This window comes from Calidris pugnax, unplaced genomic scaffold (assembly GCF_001431845.1).
Source record: "Calidris pugnax isolate Ruff unplaced genomic scaffold, ASM143184v1 scaffold629, whole genome shotgun sequence".
In the NCBI taxonomy this organism is placed as follows: Eukaryota; Metazoa; Chordata; class Aves; order Charadriiformes; family Scolopacidae; genus Calidris; species Calidris pugnax.
Window position 1 is genome coordinate 331,263 of NW_015093093.1, and position 21,453 is coordinate 352,715.

General features: G+C 38.4%; 1 protein-coding gene across 2 annotated transcripts in view; it reads left to right on the forward strand.

Moving 5' to 3' along the window:
• FAM188A (family with sequence similarity 188 member A) overlaps positions 1 to 21,453 on the forward strand; it is a 61,476-nt gene that overhangs the window by 20,948 nt on the left and 19,075 nt on the right. For both annotated transcript variants that reach the window (XM_014962817.1, XM_014962819.1), the window contains 2 exons: positions 3,242 to 3,312; positions 4,597 to 4,677. In XM_014962817.1, coding sequence (XP_014818303.1) covers positions 3,242 to 3,312; positions 4,597 to 4,677 — 152 coding nt within the window. The remainder of the gene's footprint in view (positions 1 to 3,241; positions 3,313 to 4,596; positions 4,678 to 21,453) is intronic.

A 21,453-nucleotide genomic window follows, 5' to 3' on the forward strand; every position in this document is an offset into this window, starting at 1 on the left:
TGGTTTGGTTGTTGTTGTTTTTTGTTTTGGTGGTGGGTGGTGGTTTTTGTGGGTTTTTTGTGTTTTTTTTTTTTTTTTTTTGGTGGTTGGACTCGATGATCTCTGAGGTCCCTTCCAACCACTACGATTCTGTGATTCTGTAATTGCTGAAACCGAGGGGCAGGAAAGGTTTCCCTGGGCACAGGGGAAAGGTGGTGGTAAAGAACGGCAGAAAGCTGTGGATGTGATGTGGTTCAGGGTGTATTTTCAGGGGCAGCAGTGAAGCAACAGTGAGAAGATTCAGGTGCGATGCAGGAACAGGAAAAATGCTGGATGGGTGATGCTGCTATTACCAGTAAACACATTTGCTACATTGAATTTTTAGAATGGCACTTGCCTTTACGCTTTTATTCAGAAGTTATGTGAAGACAGTTTGCCTCTTGATCAACTCTTTAGAGAAGCAATTTTTAATTAATAAGTAAATCTTTATTTTAAAGCCGTTTTAAAGTTACTGTCAGTAATTTTGTCAGCGACAGAGAACATACTGAATTATAAACTTGAGGAATTACCAGTTAGTTTGCAGATTATACTCAGAGCTCTGACTCTTACAGTGTTGCATATTTTCCAAATGGAGCTGGAGTTATTAACTGAAATTGGTCTTGTCCACCACCAGCACAAATACCGGTGAAATGATCCCTCTTCTTTGGCTGTCTTCATGTTCCCCTTCAAACCTTTCTTCTTGCTCCTGTCTCTTCTCTTGCCGCAATTATACACAGTAGGAAGATATAGAAATATAGAAATATAGAATTGCCCAGGCCGGAAGGGACCTCCAAAGGTCATCTAGTCCCACCCCCCCGCAGTCAGCAGGGACCCCCCCAACTAGACCAGGTTGCCCAGGGCCTCGTCGAGCCTCTCCTTGAATATCTCCAGGGATGGGGCCTCAACCACCTCCCTGGGCAACCTGTTCCAGTGCTCCCCCACCCTCACAGTGAAGAACCCTCTCCTAATCTCCAGTCTAAATCTGTTCCCCTCCAGCTTGAAGCCATTGCCCCTCATCCTGTCACTGCAGGCCTTTCTAAACAGGCTCTCCCCAGCCTTCCTGTAGCCCCTTCAGGTACTGGAAGGCCACTATTAGGTCTCCCTGGAGCCTTCTCTTCCCCAAGATATGGGGAAGTAGATTTCCCACCCCCTTTTTTAAAGACTGTCATTCTTATGTGAAGTGTAGCAATTTAATATGAATGCAAATAATGCTGTAACAGCTTTTTCTGAGCAGTGCCAGGAGTTTGGTTCCTGTTGTCACTAGGTGGCGGTGGTCTCTTACGGTTGGTACTACCGGTACATTTTAAAACCACCCTTAGTTTCGGCCTGATTTTTTGTTAAAGGCTCTGATTTTCTCCCTTTTTAGAAACCTGAGTACTTTGCGAAAGCACTTTTAAAAAAAGGAAAAATTAACTCATCTAGTCACCTGGCAGGGGAAAAAATACTTCATAGTCTGATTTTTTTTTTTTTTTCCCTGAATAGTAAATATTATTTATATGTGACTTTGCTGTTTTGTTCCAACATCAGCTCCTAAATCTGAAGCCTTTGTTTAGCAGACTGAACTTTACATTTATTTTGTTAATGATTTTTCAGAAATACATGTGATGTGTTAAAATTATTTCTTCAGTATACTATAGCTTACTTCTGCCATTTGTTTCTCTTCATTGCACATACAATGTGCTATTTCTGAGTAACAGCTATTCCCTAGTTTGAAAGATCCTTCACTAGTTGTTTAATTGGGCTAGCTCTCTTGTCCTCAGCTCAAAGAAAGCATGAAGCATATGGCAATTTATAGTAGCACAGCTATAAGTCAGTGAGGTATTGGGGTTCTGCAAAGTATTATCTGTGCACCCCCCGAATGTTTTAATTTCAAGCAAGTTTGAAGGTAATCCTTGAAAGCCCAGATCAAAGAATTCTGCACTGCAAAGAGCCTTTTAATATCTATAGCTGACAACTCTAAGGAAGGAGTTGCAGTTTCAGGCCACAAAGGCAATGAACAAGCTACTGGTTTTAAGTTTTTTGGGTGGTTGTTGGAGTTGTGATGCTTTTGTTTTGGGGTGGGTTTTTTTGCTTATCAGTAGAGGGAAAAGGTAGACCATTACTGTAATAACTGTTCTGCACTGCTGCAAGATTTAGAGGGGTGAACTTGAAGTTGGTGAAGGACACATGCCATGCTCTGCCTAGTGCTGTGAGTTACAATGAAATGCAGAGCTGACTTCTGAAAGTCAAGAAATCTTTTAAATTTGGAACAGTTCCTTTCACTTGCAATGGTCCTGAGGCTTTAGTTGGTCGTAGTTTTTTGCTGTTGTACACGAATGATCGATGTTAAAAAATATAGTTGAGAATTAGTGTTTTAGAAGGAACTTTCAAATATGAAAGTCAATGTTCTCTGTGGAAAGGAAATACAGCTCCTGTTGAATTGATCATGGCATACATTCTCACGTTTATTTGCAGGATCAGGTACGTGTCACTCTTTGTTTAGCCAATGTTTAGGGACCTAGTAGAGCTGTTTCAAGTAGACAGAACTTGCACTGTTGAGATGATGCATATGTAAGCCCAGAGCTTCTTCAAATCCTTATGATTATAACTGTTTTCTAAGTGCTTTCTCATTCTTTATTAGTGAGCCTCAAATAAGGCTCTGTAAGTGCTCTTCCAATCTGTAGTACATAAATATTTCAGCTCTTCCTGACAGCTGTGTGTGTTTGAGAGCCGGATGATACGTTAAATGGAAGTCAGTACAGTAAATCAAATTGAGTGAATGCTTTCTTTCCTATTAACAGAACAATTATTTGCAAAATTGCATTTTATTATTCAGAATGTGAAATGATTAAGATAAATGTAGCCAGGGAACACTTAAAAAGAAAAAAGGCAAAAGTAGAAACATACATGCATATATATGGGGTTTTTGGTAGCTCGTTTTCTGAGAATAATTTTGGTGTTAGTAACAAGTACTTCATCTCCTAATAAATCCAACAACTTTGGAAAAGAGGCTACCAACAGTAAACTTTTAAAACCATCACTTTGGCTCCTCTTATTTTATAGACAGGGAAATTAATAAACCTTTGTAGTTTTCCAGCTATACCTTCAGGATTTGCTGTTGTTGCTAAAACCACAGGACTTTTAAAATTGTTGTTACTTGACCAATTTTGAAAGTAAGAAAAAATGGCCTAAAAGAGGCTTTGCAGATTTTTCCTGAATAAATTGTGTGTTTTGTTTTGAACAGAACTTCTTGGTATACACAAACAGGCAACAGTAGGTTTTTTGACATTGATGGAATCTCTGAGATATTGTAAGGTAAGCTGTTTTCTGCATCATTTAAAATTTTTCTTTCATTAAGGTTTTGTGGGCTTCTTTGACAGTATTACTTAAAGCTTCACTGTGTACAGTTGGAGATATTAAAGATCTTTCAAAGTATGTTCAATTTAAAACTGAGAATAAGACTATATTATATCAGAAATATAATAAAATTGTTAAATGTATATTATTGAATAAAGTTGTTTGCTATTTCAAATAGGACTTTAATGCACCAATTTAATACAGCTGGTTAGACACTTATGTTTTTACTAAAATAATGTTTAATGCAAGTTATGTAAATAGTTATAAACTGTCAATTCTGAAAGTGGCTTGCTGCTGTGAATGTTGCAGGTTTTTTGTTCACTTTTTATGCTATCACTGTCTTCCATTTAAAATAAATAGCCACAGATAAAAATGGTAAAACTACTATTAAGTAAATGTATTCTGAACATAATACTTTCAAGACCTAAAAGTCGTTTTATGTATTCATCTGTAAGTGTTTGAAAGTAACTAAAGTGCAGCCTAATCCATGTTGTTTCTTCCTGTTGTGACACAGAATTTCTTGATTTAAGGCTTTTATTTGAGAAATGTTTTGCTTTACTGATACTTCTTTTGAAACAGCATTAATTCTCTTATTTTTCAAAAGGCTTTTTGGTTATGCTTTGCTTCCTTTTCAATCTCTGTTGAATTCCTTTAACTTAGCTCAGGGTTAAAGAGTATTATGTAGTTTGCAGAATGTTGGTGTATTGACTGTAACTGTCCCTTCATTTATTAATTGATTAATCCAAAACCAGCTAGTAAGTCCTTAAAGAGTATTATGTAGTTTGCAGAGTGTTGGTGTATTGACTGTAACTAACTGTCCCTTCATTTATTAAATAAGTGTCAGTTCTGAATTGATTAATCCAAAACCAGCTAGTAAGTCCAATGGACTTCGACTTCATTTCGCATTCAATTATAGTATTGTTAAGCCCAGGAGTACTTGTGTGCAGTGTTTGAAGCACGTCTCCAAGGTTGAAATTAGGAATGCTGTTGATACCACTTCCTCACTGATGTCTTATTTCAGTTAATTATTATAAGCTGTGTTGTTTTCCAAGTCAAACAGGAATCAGTGATCAAAATTAGTATCTTAAGTATTTTGTGCTGTTTTGTCATTGCTTTGAAAACTGCTATAATACGTTGAATGAAGTTAGGACTTAGCTAACTGAATTGTCATTAACTTGATCACTAACTAGATGAGTTTTCTGGGTTTGCTTTGTGTTTCTGATTTTGTTGTACTTTTTTAAGGTTGGCTCTTATTTGAAATCTCCGAAATTTCCCATTTGGATACTGGGCAGTGAAACACACCTCACAGTCTTTTTTGCCAAGGTATGTTAGATGTGATTTTTGGTAACCTCAGGCATAAAAACACCACATAAATTCAAAGTTCAGATCTTGCTACAATGTGAGTTTCACGTGGCTTTGATGTAAAATGTAGTCACCAAACCCTTTAATTAAGCCTTCCCTTGAAGGCAGAGTTGTTCAAATGGTTTAATGATAGCTCATAAATATTAGTGAAGTCTTTTGGTTCTACCTTAATTTATTGGGCTAGGGGAAAGGTATGCTTTAGAACACCATAACTGGGATAAATTCTTAAATTTCTATAGTACAAGAGAGAGATAAAAAGGAAATTGTTGTGTGTAGGTGCCTATTAGTAGTTTAATCTCCATGACAGTACTTTCACAGTTTTTAGCTTTAATTATAACCATAGTTTTTAGTTCTAGATTAAAAATCAGGATTCCTATGATAACTCCTTGTATTTATTCTATCAGATATGTACCGTAATCTTTGGAACATAAAAAATGCTTTTGAGATGAGTTCTCAGTTTAAAATCTTAGACCAAGTTTTATGAGGAGACAATTTCTATTTCTTTAGTTGAAGATTTAAAGTTGTTTTCCTTACTGTTTTTTTTATTTATTTCTATGGAACACTCGTTTTAAAATATTTACTGAAGCTTTAAATGGTACTCAGTAATGTATATATTAATACTTATTAGGAGTGAACTTTCCTGTACTTAGTATCTTACAAATGAATGACTATTTTAGGAATGAATCTTGAAAATAAGTGCTATAACAAGCTTAAAGTCATAATTTCATTAACTGTTCATTAACTGTTGGATTTCCTAACGTAAAACTTTGGGCTAATCTTTAAAAGCAGGACTCAAAAAAGTTAGAGCTCTTTCTTATAAAAACAAACAATCCAACCTTGACAATACATTGGAAGCTTATGTGCAGTATTTCTTTATCTTTAAACTTAAATTTAAAAATCCTTTAAATTATTTAGCCTATGTTGCACATTGAATATTGTTTTGCCAGATTCTAATGCAAATGCTATACTAGAACCTCCCTGAATTCCTTGTGTCTGATAAATGCTTTCTTCCAGTAATAGAAAAATCCCTATCCTCCTTTGAATGTTTGTGTTCTGCCTTACTCTCTCCCCAAACAGTCTTTCCTAAAAAAGATTTTTTTATTTCAATTTTGAAATTTGATCCACAATTTTTCTGAATTATACCATCAAAGTCAGTACCTTTTCATACAGATAGCAGTCTGATGCAAACAGTCATAATCACTCTGTTAAACACCTCAAGTGTACCTGTCCAGAATGTTATTACACCTTCTAATGTTTTATGTCCACATTGACCATTTCCAGGTAGAAAACCATTTCTAGTGCTCTTTCTTTTAGGATGTTGTTGGCAGTTTGCTGGGTTAATTGGTGCCTCCAGTATAGCTTGGTTCCTCTTTCTTCACTGAACGCCCTTTAGGCTGTAGAAAGCTTCAGCTTGTGATTAATGTTTTAGGAACTAAAAAGCAGGAAAAGGAAGCAACAGGGGCTTGGTAAAGAACTTCCTACAAAATTTTTTGATGAAAAGAAGTAGGGGCTGAAGGTGTGTAAAACTTCCAAGAGTCCTTGAATATGTGCTTTGCATGTCTGACCTCCCCTTTTCTAAAGTAAAGGGTGGTGAGCATTTCGAGTGGAGCAGAGGTGTCAGCTACGGTGGAAGTAGGAATCCTGTCAGCAATCCATTATTTTTTCAGTTGAAGGTATAAGCCAAAAACTACAGGTAGAAACTTGAATTCATTGCCAGTCATTAGTCAGCAAGTTGTTAGTTTGTGTAGTTCTCTAGATGATGCTTGATACTGAGGATATAACTTCTAGCTTTATGGTGAGTTTGATTCCATGAGAAAGAGGAAAATGGAGCCTGGGGCCAAAAGCAGCACAGATTAAGTTTGGGGAAAAAAAAATATACAGTTTTAATTCTTTCAAGCTGCATATGACTTAAAGGAGCCTAAACCCTTATGTTTCAATAGAAGAACATTAGGCAATTATTAAGCAGAGTAGTAGCTACTTCTGTCATTAGATGAGTAATTTCTTCCTTCAAACAGCAATTTTGATTGAAGTACATTTTATTGAGAAGGATATCAGTAGTTTTTCTTCCTGGGACTTAGCTGCACTGTCTCCAGCTGTGAGAAACTGGATGTGAGAAACTGGACCATTCCCAGACCAATCAGACCAGGACCTTACAGCAGCCAAACAATTATTTACAGTTAGATATTTTGGAGACAGCTGTACAGACAGGAGAGGTTGAAATGCAGTGGTTAATCTCCTATAGAAACATGGAAACATGAGAATGCTCATCGCAGTGTTGTAGCCCACTGTCACCCCCTTCAGTGGAAGTCTCCTTTCTAGGCAAACGGGATTAGAATCTGGAAACATCTGTAATGAAGCTTCACTTGCATCTTCCATATGGTAATTTCTAAGGCAGACAGTACTGAGCAAAGTGAGCGTGTAGTGAAGTTGGAAGGGAGATACAACCATTTGTATTATTAAATAGTTAGCTCTTCAGAACTCTGATACTTACTTGTGTCATAACAGAGATGAAAAAACTTGTGTAAATATTTGGGAAGGGGGGCAAGTATTCGCAGGGAACTGTAATTAGCACCAATATATTTTCTTTCTTTCAATCACAGCTCTGTGTGTGTAAGGCCAGAAAGTTGCTTGATGCTCAGCAATCCAAATTTAACGTTTACTGCGAAAATAAGGGTGGCTATTACCCATAGTGGTAATGGACTCTGCATTTGCCACAAGATAGATTTTCCCTGAAAAAAGTGACTAAGTATGTTCGTTATGGGCACCTAAATCCAAGCAGCCATCGTTTCTGCCTCTCCCCACCCTCCCTTCCTTCCAGTGAATGAGGAAACTTTCAAATGGCTTCAGGCCAACATAAATAAACCAGGAAGCTTTCATCTGCCACATTAAGTATCCCTGTATGCTCTGTCAGATGGTGCTAACACAAATAGATGGTATTGTAAATGTCCTCTAAAAATCAACTTTATAAAGTTACAGTCTTTTTTTTAAATATTATTATTATTTATTGAAGGGAAAAAAGGAGAGTGAGAAGTGAGGGAGCTCTAAGTTACTTAGTATAGGGATAAGGCTGTGAGGCTCCAGATCAACTGCTGTAGGGTCAGTTCTTGGTTATTTTGATGGTACTTGTGCCATAGGAAGTTATGACAAGGTGGGACCATTCAGAACTTTGGGAATGTCAAGAATGTGGTCAGACTCTGTCTAAAAGAATATCAACGGGTTGATATGTTATGTGCAGTATAACAACAAAACGTTTCAGTGCAAACAAGAGGAAAACTCACATGCACTGGAAGTTTGAATTCAAGACACTTGGAAAATGAAAAGACAGCGTGGAATGCTGTGTCCATCTGGTGACTTCAGGTGATTGAAACTGGCCATGGGGACACTGCGGAGCTGTGCAAGATTTTTTTAAAAATCCCCTAGTCTGTTCCCAGGTGCTGGAGCACACAGGCCGCACCGGCATCGGCTCTCCGTTCTCACTTACAGCATTGTGGCATAGCTAGACTTGAAGAATCAGATAAGCAGAGGAAAATCCTAGCTGAGACATCTAAATAAATTACGAATTACTGCTTTTCAAGGAAAGTGTGCCTGTTTTGCTGTGTTAGGACTGTACCAATGGTTTCAGATTACTTTTTTGTATTTTTCTAACTTTGATCACTGTAACCTGTTCTACATATTCTCGGGGCCTTTCTCCAGCATCCTTGATCGTATTGTCTCTCACAAAAAAGAGCATTCACTACTCTCCCTAAACAATCTTTTCGATCAAAGTTCAACAGAGGGACACCTGAGCAAACACTGACACCACTATAGGAGATCCTGAATTTGGGTCAGTGGTGTCTACCAGAACTGGGCTAAGAGGGAGCGTTATTGGGTACAGCATTTAATCACAGAACACCAACAGAGAATGTCAATGGCCATGAAAGAAAATGAGATGCATGTGTGAAAATTCAGCCATTACTAGTATGTGTTAACAACTCTGGTCTCTGCAAAAGTAAACTCCGTATGTCCAAATAAATTATATTTATCCTTTAACTTAGGAACTCTTCTACTTTGGGATGGTAGTGAAAAATATCTGTGCTCTTCCTTTTGTTTTCTGCTCCCATGACCGGTGAATCCAGGTAATCAATTTTTGAAAAAGTCTTTCTTCATTAGAGAAGAAATAAAAGTCAGATTTTTAAGGACATGGTTTCAGAACGTGTGGTTTCAGAATCTTTAGTTTCCATGAGTAAGTGGAATTGAATCTGGTTAGGACAGTCTGGATATCTAGTATAAAGAATATAAATGTGTGAGGCGATTGCAAAAATCACTTCTGGGCTTAAGTAGGGTTTAAGTTTTCTGTATCCTGATAAAGAGCAGGGACACAAATGCTGCTCTGTTTTTGACAATAGCTCATAGCTGGCTAAATCAGCAGTGAATCTTCAGATATTTCTGTTCGCTCTTAAGGAGGTTTCCTGTGGGATCTGTGGGCCCTGAAAGAGAATCGAAGTTACTTTAATGGTTGGTTTAAGCTTTGTAGTGTAAACGCTATTGCTAAATTAATTTAAATTGTTTTGAATAACATAGTAGGTTATGGTGGCTTTAGTTTATCTAAAGATAACAAATCTGGAGCACTGTCATTTATGAAATCTCTGTATTTCTATTTCTCTTTTTTTCATTAGAAGCGTAGTTCTTTAGGTGGAGGTAGGTTTCATGAGAAACTCCAGCAATCATATGATTTTTGGTTTTGATCAGGAGAAACATTTCTGTCTCCCATGTTCCTGTTTCTCGCACTGGTGGCATGAACAGACAACTGACAGTTGCAAGGAAAAATCAGATCTCTGTCTCTTAAATTTTGACGGTCTGTACTTCAACTATACCAAAAGAATTTCTAAATAGTGGAGAAGACAAAACTCCTCAGAGTGGCTATACTAGTTTTCTACAGGACATGTTCTTTTTCATGTCTTGCACAAAGTTTGGGAAAGAAGAAAGGGTTTTGAAGAAGCCAGGTATCCCCTCCAATCCAAGAAATCAAGAACTAATTCTGGTTTTACCACCTCCCTGGCATCCTTTCAGGCCAACAAAGTGTCTTGGAGAGCTTTGGACTTCCAAGAAGAGCAGAGATATGCAGAGGATAACAAAGGTTGAGTGGAAAGACTGAAGTTTACATGTCTTTGGTAGACTGTGATCATGAGATACATTACTGCATCCTAAATCAAAAAGACTGAAAGAGATTACTAACGTTTTCAGGATTTTTAGTCGGCCTGACTTGGATTTTCATATTTTAGGGTTGGTCATCCAGGATCATCACTTCATCTTCCAGAGTCAGATAGGACTCTAGCTACTCAGGACTTTGGGGTCTTTTGGGTATTATTAGAAGGATGGAATGTGAGGAGTCCCTGCCTCGCAGTTATAAAGGGGCCTTGAAGTGGAGATCCATTTATATAGACTTGATTTTTTTCAGCCTAGTACAGTAATTAAAATGTGGAGTAGGCAAAGAAAGCCGTAACTATGGCATCTAAGGCTACACAATTGATTTTTATCAAGACAGGAGTACAGTAATATACCAATATATGTTGAGGAAATCGCATGTGAAAAATATTAAAGAGCATTCTGGTGGTTTTCTGGTTCCTCAGGTTCGTTGGTGAAGTTGATGTCTTTCAGCATGAATCTTTGGGCAGTGATAGGCATTTTGAAAATCTGTGGCAAAAACTCTGAAGTGAGAATATTTCAGCATTAAGTCAAGGTCCTGTAATGTTTGTATTGCTCTTGTCAGAGGTGCTGTACATCCCATAATTCTTAGTAGCAATTACGAGGACTTACTACTCAAATCATAAAGAGGTAATTCCATTATGAGGTCTTGTGTTATTTGTTCTTAGAGTTGAGACATAGTAATTGTAATGTAGAGGTCACTAAACTGCAAGATGGAAGACTCTGAATGTTAATCTATCCAATTATTTGGGATTTACCATCCTACAAGAATTGTATTCAATGTTTTTACCTTGATTCTCTGACTAATTTCAGCCATTTAGTCACATCTATGTGTTCTCTAAAGTTTTAGAAAATTTTTAACATTCATCCCATTATATACAGCTTTCACAATGATCATTTCAGGGCATTTTTTATGGTTGGCTGATACCGACCATGAAATGTAATTGTATATGCCCCTAAGCAAATAAGCAAATTACTTCCTTTTGGTGAAAATATTTCTCATCCATCTGTTTTCTTTCAGAGGGGGAGGTTCAGTTTTTATATATGAAGTAGTTGAGAGTAGGGCTGCTTAGATGATACCGCTTTTCATGTGTTTATGTTTGAGTTGTTCCAATTTTTGTGTCACCGAATTCTTTGTCCTGAAACGTGACATGGTTTGATACTGTTTTGTGCTGAGGTCGATGAGAGAATGAGTTGCACACTGTTTCCAAGCCCAGATGAAAACATGTAAAATGGGCCAGTTCTAGAAGTTCCAATAGGAACTTTTGAGCCAGCAAAACTTAGATCTAAAAATTAAAAAATAAAACACTGCCACTTGTTGCATGAGCTGCGCTTTGAAATGAAGGAAGCACGGAAGGAGGGGTGAAAGAAGGAAGGAAAGGAAGGCAAAGCAACGAAGAGAACCTTTTCTAGATCCACAAATGAAAACTGATGGAGTTTTCCATGCACTGCTAAGGTCTCAATTTAATATGTTGTAGGAGCACTTCTGAATTGGAAAATTTACAAAGAAAATATGTTTAAGTAATGGCCATGAATATCACATTAACCAGTTTTGGAAAAATGGTATTCCTTAATCATTTCAAGTCTATCTTAAATACAGTTAGGAAGAAAAGTGATTCTAGGCATCATCTGTTTGTTGAGTTTTCCAATGCCCTAGTTACCATCAAAGCATCTGCTCTGTTTACTTCCCATTTGCTGAGTTTGCATTTCAGTTGGTTAAAAAACAAACTTTAGTCTGATTTTCAGAGATTAGCAGTAGACTATGGGAACATATTTGAGACTAATGTGCAGTCACCTCCATGAAACAATATTTTGACTGTAATTTAAATGATACATTGTTTCTGAAAGCTAGTTATATTTTTGGTGGAATAAATTACAGTGGTGAATGTGTAAAGCACCTTTGGGAAAAATGCACAAAGTGCTGCAGAAACGGTGGTTCGTTTGCTGTCTGTTTGTAAGCAGAGCAGTCCTGAGGAGTGTATTTTCCTTTTCCTCATATTAAAATGAATAACTTACATATGAAAACTGTAATTTGGGGCTGGAGGGTAATGGACTGGGTCCTACCACGTAAGAGTACATGTTAGCATCTAGAAGGATTTATAGCCTCCTGTTTCAGGAAGGAGGGTATGAACAGCACCTAGTTTGTACCTACGTTAGGCTATCAAATGAAAGGCTGACTTTTTTAAAGAAATATGTTTTAGTTTTGTCTTTCTTTTTGGTAGTATATCCAGAGTGGCTTGCAAACAGCAAATGCGTCAAAGACGTTGCTGAACGCAATTTTGTAATTTATAAGTCACTGTATCAAGTAAATTCTGAAAGTCAACATATTGCAAAGAAACAAAGGCTGAGGCCATCATTCTGTCATTCTGCATCCCTTTTAGGTGTGAAACCAATGTTGGTTCCAGCTGTATTTGATACAATAGCGAAGACATTGGCCCTGAGTCATCACATGATGGGCAGATATTATGTTTTTCAAATTTGGAGGAATAGGCATCCAGGCTCACTATTAAAATATGATGAATAAATCAATAGATTTTTAAATAGTATTGCAGTTTTTAAACATCAAATTGATATTTACAGAAAGATGTTGCATAAAAAAATGTTTTCCTAATTCCAAATCAAGTGAAAAACAAAACGGTGATGGCTTTTTCCTCCAGCATTTGCTTCTTCCACCACTCAGGTGCCCTGGCCTTTCCAGGTACAAGTCCTCCTCGGTTCTCCCTAGTCAGGTGCCCTGGCCTTTCCAGGTACAAGTCCTCCTCGGTTCTCCCACAGTTATCACTTTAGTTTTGTTTTCAGCTCTATTAAATAGTAAAGTGTTGTTTATGCTGTTGCTCAGATAATGATGCATTGGATACAGCCATCCATTTAGTACCGACCAGAAGTTTTTTTAAACACCTCTTTTAATAGAATGTGCTCTTGTGTGTTGCATTACATTTTTTTTTACTTTTTTTTTTGTGTGCTGGTCACAAAGCACATCCGCCTCAGTCGGTGCATTAACCCTTACTAGTTGCTGCCTTAATTCTGCATTCAGGACGTGCTATGTTTGCAGCTATTCCAGTCTGCTGGGAATGTTCTGAAATTCTGTGTGCATCCTTGCTAAGTCATTTACAGGCCCCTTCCTTCTGTTGGGTCGTTGCTACTGAACATTATCCAGCACAACTTGGAATTCTTCTGGTGTCTGGTGGCTTCCTGTAAGCCTTAGTGGTTGGCTCACAGTAGATCTTGACCTGAAAATAAAACACCTTCAAAAGCCCTTTTCTCATTTGGATGTTTATACCTTGTCATTTAGTGGTCAAAATGATTTTACACTTTAGCTTTTTGCATGTATTTGGATATTTTTCAGATTTCCCCAAAATAATGCTATCCTTTCTATTTGAGCACCTTTAGAAGTGGAGCAGGTTTAATTACACCCTGATCAATTTGTAGTTCTTTCAGTATTTGTGAGGAGATGGAGAGGCATAAACTTCTCTTTTATTCCCTTAAAGACCACCTAAAGTCTTAGCCCAAAAGCTTTGACTGTGATAACTTTAGTGCACTTTTATTTCCTGCTAAGTTACATATCATTGAATAGTATGCAAACAATTAGGAAGCAAATATTAGGTTCCTTAATAGTTAATCAGGCATCAAGTGAAGAATGGAAAGAAGGATGTTAGCTTCATGTGGTAGAATACTCCTTTCTAGAAGGATGCTCCTGTGTTCACATCGGGCTTTGGCACGACTGTGTGTTTGTGAAGGAGATAAAGAAGAGGTAAAAGATGCTGTTCTAGTCCTAAGATGTAGCCTCAGCACGAGGAGGGGGGTGAGGGGGGAAATGCTGAGTTTAGTTTCCATGCTTTTTCAGCACGTAGATATGCATGATTCTCAAAATCTCTAAACAACTGCAGGTCAGTAAAAAAAAACAATTTAGACAGCAAGTAGGATGTTCATAGTCAGGAATTATCTTCATGGAATCATTCCAGAAGCAGAATTTTAAGAGAAATTTTATTGAGTCATTTCCACACAGATTTTTTTTAAGAGTCCCAAAAATCTAACCCACTATCTTCCAAAATGTGGAATTTATTATGCTTGTAGTATCACAATGGAGAGACATGATAGGTAGGTAGAATGAATGTATTCTCTCCGTATTGCTTGTATCCTTATATGAGGTGATAGGTAGAAATCATAAACTGGGATAGTCCCAGGCTCACACCATCCATTCTTTGCTCTACAAGCCACCTTCCTTTTTATTTTATCTTCTAATTGCAGCATACTAACTGCAGGAATTGTTTACCAGATAATCATAAAATCATAGAATGGTTAGATTTGGAAGGGACCTTAAAGATCATGGAGTTCCACCCCCCCTGCCCTGGGCAGGGACACCTCCCACCAGACCAGGTTGCTCCAAGCCCCATCCAGCCTGGCCTTGAACCCCTCCAGGGATGGGGCAGCCACAGCTCCTCTGGGCAACCTGTTCCAGTGTCTCACCACTGGATAATGATACTGGAAATACTATTTTACCCATTTCTAGTGAGACTTAGAATTGGAAATCTAGTATTTACTGTGTGACAGGATGGCAGTTCCAGAAGCAGCGTATGAACGGATGGTATGCCCATCGTGTCTTTGTTTGAGGAAATGACTCTATATGATAGTCTGTTAATCTATGCTCATCTGTTACAAATACATGTTCTAGATTGATTCTTCAGATTCTTTCTGCCCCTTAGAATTTTTTCTTCTTGAAAAATAAGTGTTTCCTGACGTCATAAATGTAATACAGAACTTATGAAATAGAGAGTTTTAAACATAGTTATTGAATGCCTATTAAAGAAGTGTTCTTGGGCTAAATAACAAGGACATTATTTTGTGGCCATTTTCTGCCTCTCTGCGTTTTTCTTTTTTCACCCCAAAATGTCTGAAGACCAGATGTTCTTTCTGAGCAGGGCACCATGTCCCCCTGGGCAGTGGAAGACGACATTTTTTCTATTCTCTGTTCAGCCTACTTTATTCTCATGTTTCCAAACTCTACTGGGATGAATGCAAGGAACTAGAAACACTAAATGAGGCTGCCAAAATGACAACATATGCTTCAGTAATAAAAAATATTCTTTAAAACAGTAATGGTTGTAGTCTTGTTCTGAAACTTCAGGCCAAACCCTCCCTTTTGCAAAATTCCCCAACTGCCTAAGAGACGTGTGACGTGACAGGCTGAATTTGTGTAGGGAATCTGTACGTTTCCTGGAGACTTTAGGTCATTTTGTAAATGGCAGGAACCTGGTTGAAATCAGTTTGGGTTTGAGCTGTTGTTTGATCCCCAGAACCTTAATGTGTTTGACAGATGTTGAACCTCTAGGAACACTAGAGTGAATCTGTACATACAGCATCTGATTTCATCCTTTACAAGTACAGGCACAAATATGCTTAGCAATCCATTTCTAACCACTTGAGAACATTGAAAAATGAGGTTTTCATCCCTTTATTGTCTCCCTTCATACTGATAGCAACTTTGTTGTGTACACAATAACATCTTTGACCTATACTCTGATAAGGCAGTTCTACTCTGAGGTTAGGGTCTGTGAATGCATGAATCGAAAGTCTAAATGCGTAAGGAGAAAAAAAAATTACAAAAAAAAGGATAGGAGGGGACTGTCTATGGTGGAGAAAGCTTTTACCTTTTCCTAGCAGAGGTGAAGCACATTTAGTGGTATTTAAGACATTACCTTAGTTTTCTGCTTTTATTTCTCCCCTTATATAACATCAGAAGTCCCATTTGATTAGCTGTCTTAATAATGTGTGCGTTTCTAAAACTTAAGTAACTTCATTTCAGTATTTAATCATCTAGTGTTTGCTTTACATAAGGGTATGAAATACATTAATGTATTTTCTCATTTTAACTTGTATTATAGAAGGGTATGAAATACATTCATGTATTTTCTCATTTTAACTTGTATTATAGGGAGTCCAGTGCCTTTCTGGTCTACTGATTGATATTTTTGGGAATCTTTATATGTATTCTACTGTTCTGTTCAACTGCTAGAATTAGCTACCTGAAATACCAAATTCAAATATGAACATAAAAGGCAATACTGGTTTTATAATATGTGAAAATGTGTAAAGTTTGTGTGTATTTAGTATTTTCTCCATATGTGTATCAGCACGTGCATATAAAGGTTCCCTAAAATACTACCTAACAGTACAAAATAACAGTGGATTACATGGCATTTTTAACATATTTTTTCTTAATTACTTCATAGAGTTCATATATTTCCTCTGTAAAGCCATAAGATATTACTGTTAGAATAATTAATCAGGCTACTAATTGTCCTTTAAAAATTTTTTTGTCATCTTTGAGTTATAAAATAACTGGTCCATTTTCAAAAAACATTTCATCATTCCAGACCGGAGCAAACCAAAGGGTTTTCATCATCCCAAGAGAGAATGATATGGTTTTAGTAGGAAATGGAACACTTGAAGCTGGTTTCCAACATTAAGTGCTGCTTTCAGTACTGTGAGAACTGTGTTTATGAAGATTTGAATTTCTGCAGTGCATCTTCTTGGGCTTTGAAGTCTGCTAGCAAATGTTCCTGTTCGTTTCCCTGCCAAATAGAGTTAATGTGTAACGCTCACCGTGGGTTGCACAGCAAACGCTTCAGGTCTATAGGCTGAAATAGTATTAGGTATAGAAATAGTATTTAATGCAGATATTAATTTTTTAAATATAAAAAAATTAGCGTGATAATTGAAGCTACTATTCATCTTGAGTGAATTATACCGCAAAGTTTTTGGAAGTCATAAACCATGACATTTGCCCACTTCTAGTTTGGTTCGTCTTAGGAATAAAATTTGGTGTTTGTGTAGCACTGTATTCTGTCCTCAAAAAAAAAAAAAAAAGAAAAGATACCCAAATATGACAGACAGGTAATTTGAAAAGCTGTTCTTTTGGATTAAACTTTTGACTGGTGAGTATTTATTTAGTAATTAGACATTTGAGTTTACTGGAATTCTTTAGTTGACTCCTGGTCTGTCATTCCAGTAATTAATTTTTGCTTTCAAAACAAAGACTCTGTTCTGTAATGATAAGCAAAACAAATAAGTAACTCTGAGTTAAAAAATAAAAAGACTTTATACCTAATCTTTATTGTTTTACTGTAAGCTCTTGTACTCTGTCCTTCAAAGCAGGGATTCCATTGTCAACTCTTTTCACTTGTCAACAAGTGGATTGTTGCTTTCTTGTAACGTTTTGATCTAAAACACCAACATCTGTGGCAATGCAACTATTAAATATGTATTCACTCTAGTTTGAGTTTCTCCTATTTTTGAAAAACTGCAATGTTGCGATGCTGCAGCTTTATTTTTTTGTTGTTGTTTTTGGCTGTCTCTTTAAACCATCCTTTTCCACAGGAATGGAACATATATTGTGGTTTCCATGACTTAGTTGAGTGCATGTTTCTAAATGGATAGGCTGACAGCCTCCTCGCTGTAGATTTCTCTGTTATTAATTCTTGCTCTTTGGCTTGCATTTGATTTTTCCTCCACAGCCTCACCCCACCCTTGGAACAAGTAGGCTCCCTTTTCTGGCTGAGTAGTATGGGAGAAGGTGAAAAAGGGTTTGAAATAGTCCATATGTAGTCTGTCGGTCTGTCCAATTGGGAACTCGAGGTACTGCGGAGTAGAGCAGATTTACCGTAGAGTAAATGCCATCCTTTCACTCGTATTCACAAGGCAGAGCCAGTTTGCTTCCTTTCAACCATCTTGTTGAAACAAATTGCTTACCATGAATGTTTCTCCTCCACCTCTACCCCTTGACGAACCCTTTCTGATAAACTCTGTCATCTTTTGCTGGTCTGAATTATGAGGCCTGTATCTTATTTTCTGACCCACGGTAAGAACTCTGCTACCTTGGTGGTGGCATGCTTTCTTTTGGGTCTTTTCTGTCTTTTCTTTTGGCTTTTTCTGAATCTCAGGTGCACTCTTTGAGGCTGAGGAGGATACGTTGTATGATCTTTGACATCTGCCATTCTGAAGTGGAAACAGTCGTGGCTGCAGAGCTTTTCCATAGTAATGGCCAAGTCAAGGAACTTCCCTTCAGTTCCTCCGTATGCAGCTCTCAAGCAGGAAAACCTTTTACTCCTTCAAGTATTCTGTGGGTGTTGTCCAGTTGTTTGACACTTTTAAATGCCTTCTCTCTTGGAAGTTAATCTCATATTCCAGCAGCCAGCACAAAAAAAGCATTGTAAGCAGCCTGTAGAGGACACTTGCACCACTGTGGGCAGCAGCCCTTCCAAACTATTGGTCCAGATGGTGTCCCTGAACACAGATGGAAGTCGTCTTGAACTACTTTTCATTGGCCATCTCCCTGTTCAGAGCCAGACTGGTAGTCTCTCAAGCTACACTACGTCAAATTACATCAAATGCTTTAGTATGGACGTAACAGGTGAATGCTCTAGGTTTTGATTTGCTCTGTTGCCACAGCATAATTCTCTGACTCTGTCCCTTTTCAGGGACCCTTCACAATAGTCTGCTTAAATTGACAGGAGGTGCTATGTTGGTAGTATTTTTAGAAGCAGTAACTGCCTACCTCAGCAATCACAGCATCTATTTAGTGGTGTCTAAGAGGAAGAAAGATCTGTGGCCTTCACAATTTGCCCTTCCCATTCTGATCTGAAGGAGTCTCCCTTTTTCCTTGATTTGATAATTGGCTTCTAGGAAGACCTACAAGAAAGCTGTTATTTAATTTCAAGCAACACCCAGATTCTGTTTGATCATCTCGATCTCATGCAAATCAATAACTAAATTTTATATCACTGCAAGACTTTGAACCTATTACTTCTAGAGTGATGATAAATTTCCTTCTTTTGAACTGGTACCGGTCTATGTTAAATTTTATTTTTTGGTTTACTTCCTAGCCAGTCTCTAAAAGTAAAACAGCATCTGACATGTTGAGGACACACAACCTGATTTGTTATATGTGGTAGTACATATGACACTTCTGCTCCTTGCCTCCAAATAAAGCTGCGTTCAGGCTATTCTCCCTCAGTTGAGTGGGTTGTTATTCCTTAGACTCTAAAGAGCATTTCATCAGTTCCAGCTTTGGTAGCAGGATCTCTTCACCATTTGCAGAAGCAAGCTTCTCTCTGTCCTTCAGGGTACTGACACTGGATGTGGCTCTTACGGACCTGGAGATTGGTTGCAAATGGATTGCAGGCACAGGAGGAACTGAAGCTTCACATTCTGATTTTAGAGCTCTATCCAGTTTGAAATGCATTCTGGACATGTGTGAAAGACCTCTGCATCCAAATGAGAATGCACATGTTGAGGACACACAACCTGATTTGTTATATGTGGTAGTACATATGACACTTCTGCTCCTTGCCTCCAAATAAAGCTGCGTTCAGGCTATTCTCCCTCAGTTGAGTGGGTTGTTATTCCTTAGACTCTAAAGAGCATTTCATCAGTTCCAGCTTTGGTAGCAGGATCTCTTCACCATTTGCAGAAGCAAGCTTCTCTCTGTCCTTCAGGGTACTGACACTGGATGTGGCTCTTACGGACCTGGAGATTGGTTGCAAATGGATTGCAGGCACAGGAGGAACTGAAGCTTCACATTCTGATTTTAGAGCTCTATCCAGTTTGAAATGCATTCTGGACATGTGTGAAAGACCTCTGCATCCAAATGAGAATGCTACAGTTCCACAGTACATCAGTAGGATGGTATGAAGTGTCTTTTCTTTTAGAAGATAGTCTCCAAAAAGACCTTACATTTAAAATCAAATTCCTTTTTGAACAAACTCCCCAGTGAGATAATGTGAATGATATTCTTGCCTCTACATCATGCCTCAGGTGTTGCTTGGGTAGTCTCCCCATATTAGGATTGATCTGAGTTTTATCTTTTTACTTCCCATACTGTTAAAAACTCCAACTTCTTTCTTCGTTACATTTCTGATGGCATGCATGGTTGAAGAGACAGATGTTTTATTTCAACCAGTTTAACTTGTCCCTTGAGTCCCACTCAGAGTAAAACAGAACAGGACTCAAGGGGTTTTGACATAATTGGGCCAGTTTTGTTACCAGAACCTCAGTAAGTTGGTGAGAGTCCCCACCATTACGTCTGGACCAGGAACAGTGGTTACACAATCTGGTACCTCCAAACTCAGCAATCTCCACCACTCTGGATGGTGGGTGGCTGTCATGGGATTGAGGACTCCTGTTGTTCTCCAGCATAAATGATAGGAATGTGTAATAGACTCCTTTCCACCCTCCCAGGTGGATCAAAATTTCATCTTCGTTTGCCTGGCAATCTGTTCCTTCCACATCAATTGCAATTATTTTTTAATATCCACTTCAGTTGAGTAAAGAGAGAAGCAAAAGTCTATACTGCATCAGACCATTACTCTTTACTGGACCTATGCTTTCACCAAATGAATTTTGGATTTCTCGTCTGGTCGCTTCTTGCTACCTCTGTCCACAGCATCTGTCAGAACTGTCTGTACCTTCACCAATTTTTTTGCTCTCTCTGAAGCCCCTGAGGTTGATGTGAACCTTAATAAAGCAATGTTCTTTGAAGAAATCTAAGGTAGTTTCCCAGGGCGGTTAGTGAAACAGTACAACTGTTTAAAGTCATGGTAATTGGAAACCTAGATATGGAAGCGCTTCCAAGCTTTGTAAGAGCAGACCATCTGAAGTCTGTCTTCCAGCAGCTTCTATCCTAGACCCTTTCTTAAATGTTGTTTTACTCTTTCCATCTCTGTGTCATACCTCTGCCTCTTCCTCTCCTGCGCACGCAAATACCTTGCAATATTCACCCACAACTTGTCTCCTGCGATGGTGGGCCCATTCCAGGCATCCAGTCCACTCTGGTGTTTGAATGGTTGTCTACCTGTTGCTGAACACAGTGATGGGCAGCAGGGTTCTGCCTTCCCTCTCGGCGGGCACACAAACACCTACATTTCTTCTCCATCTGGCTTCCAGTTTCAACAGCCCCTCATGAGACTCTGTTCCCTCTGTCAAACATCACTGAAACTGGGCAAGGGATTCAAGAAGTGAGCTCGAGAGATGGGGATTGGTTTCAGAGATCCCATCAACCTTGTTTTCTTAGGAAGCTCTTTTGGAAAAGTTGCTGGCTTGAAAGCCACTGATTATAGCATTGAAAAAGACACGTCGTTTTCTCTGTAATACAAGACTGAATTTCACTGAATTTCTAGAGTTGGAAGGGACCATAGAGATCATCTAGTCCAACTCCCCTGCTGAAGCAGGATTGCCTAGAGCTAGACCATGTTACTCAGGAGCATCCAGGTGGGGCTTGAAAATCTCCAAGGAAGGGGACTCCACACCCTCCCTGGGCAGCCTGTTCCAGGGCTCTGTCACCCTCACCGTGAAGAAGTTTTTCCTCATATTTGAGTGGAACCTCTTATGTTCCAACTTGTGCCCGTTGCCCCTCGTCCTCTCAGTGGGAACCACTGAAAAGAGTCTGGCTCCCTCCTCCTTCAACCCTCCCTTGAGATACTTGTCAGCATTGATAAGGTCTCCCCTCAGCCTTCTCTTCTCCAGACTAAAGAGTCCCAGCTCTCTCAGTCTCTCCTC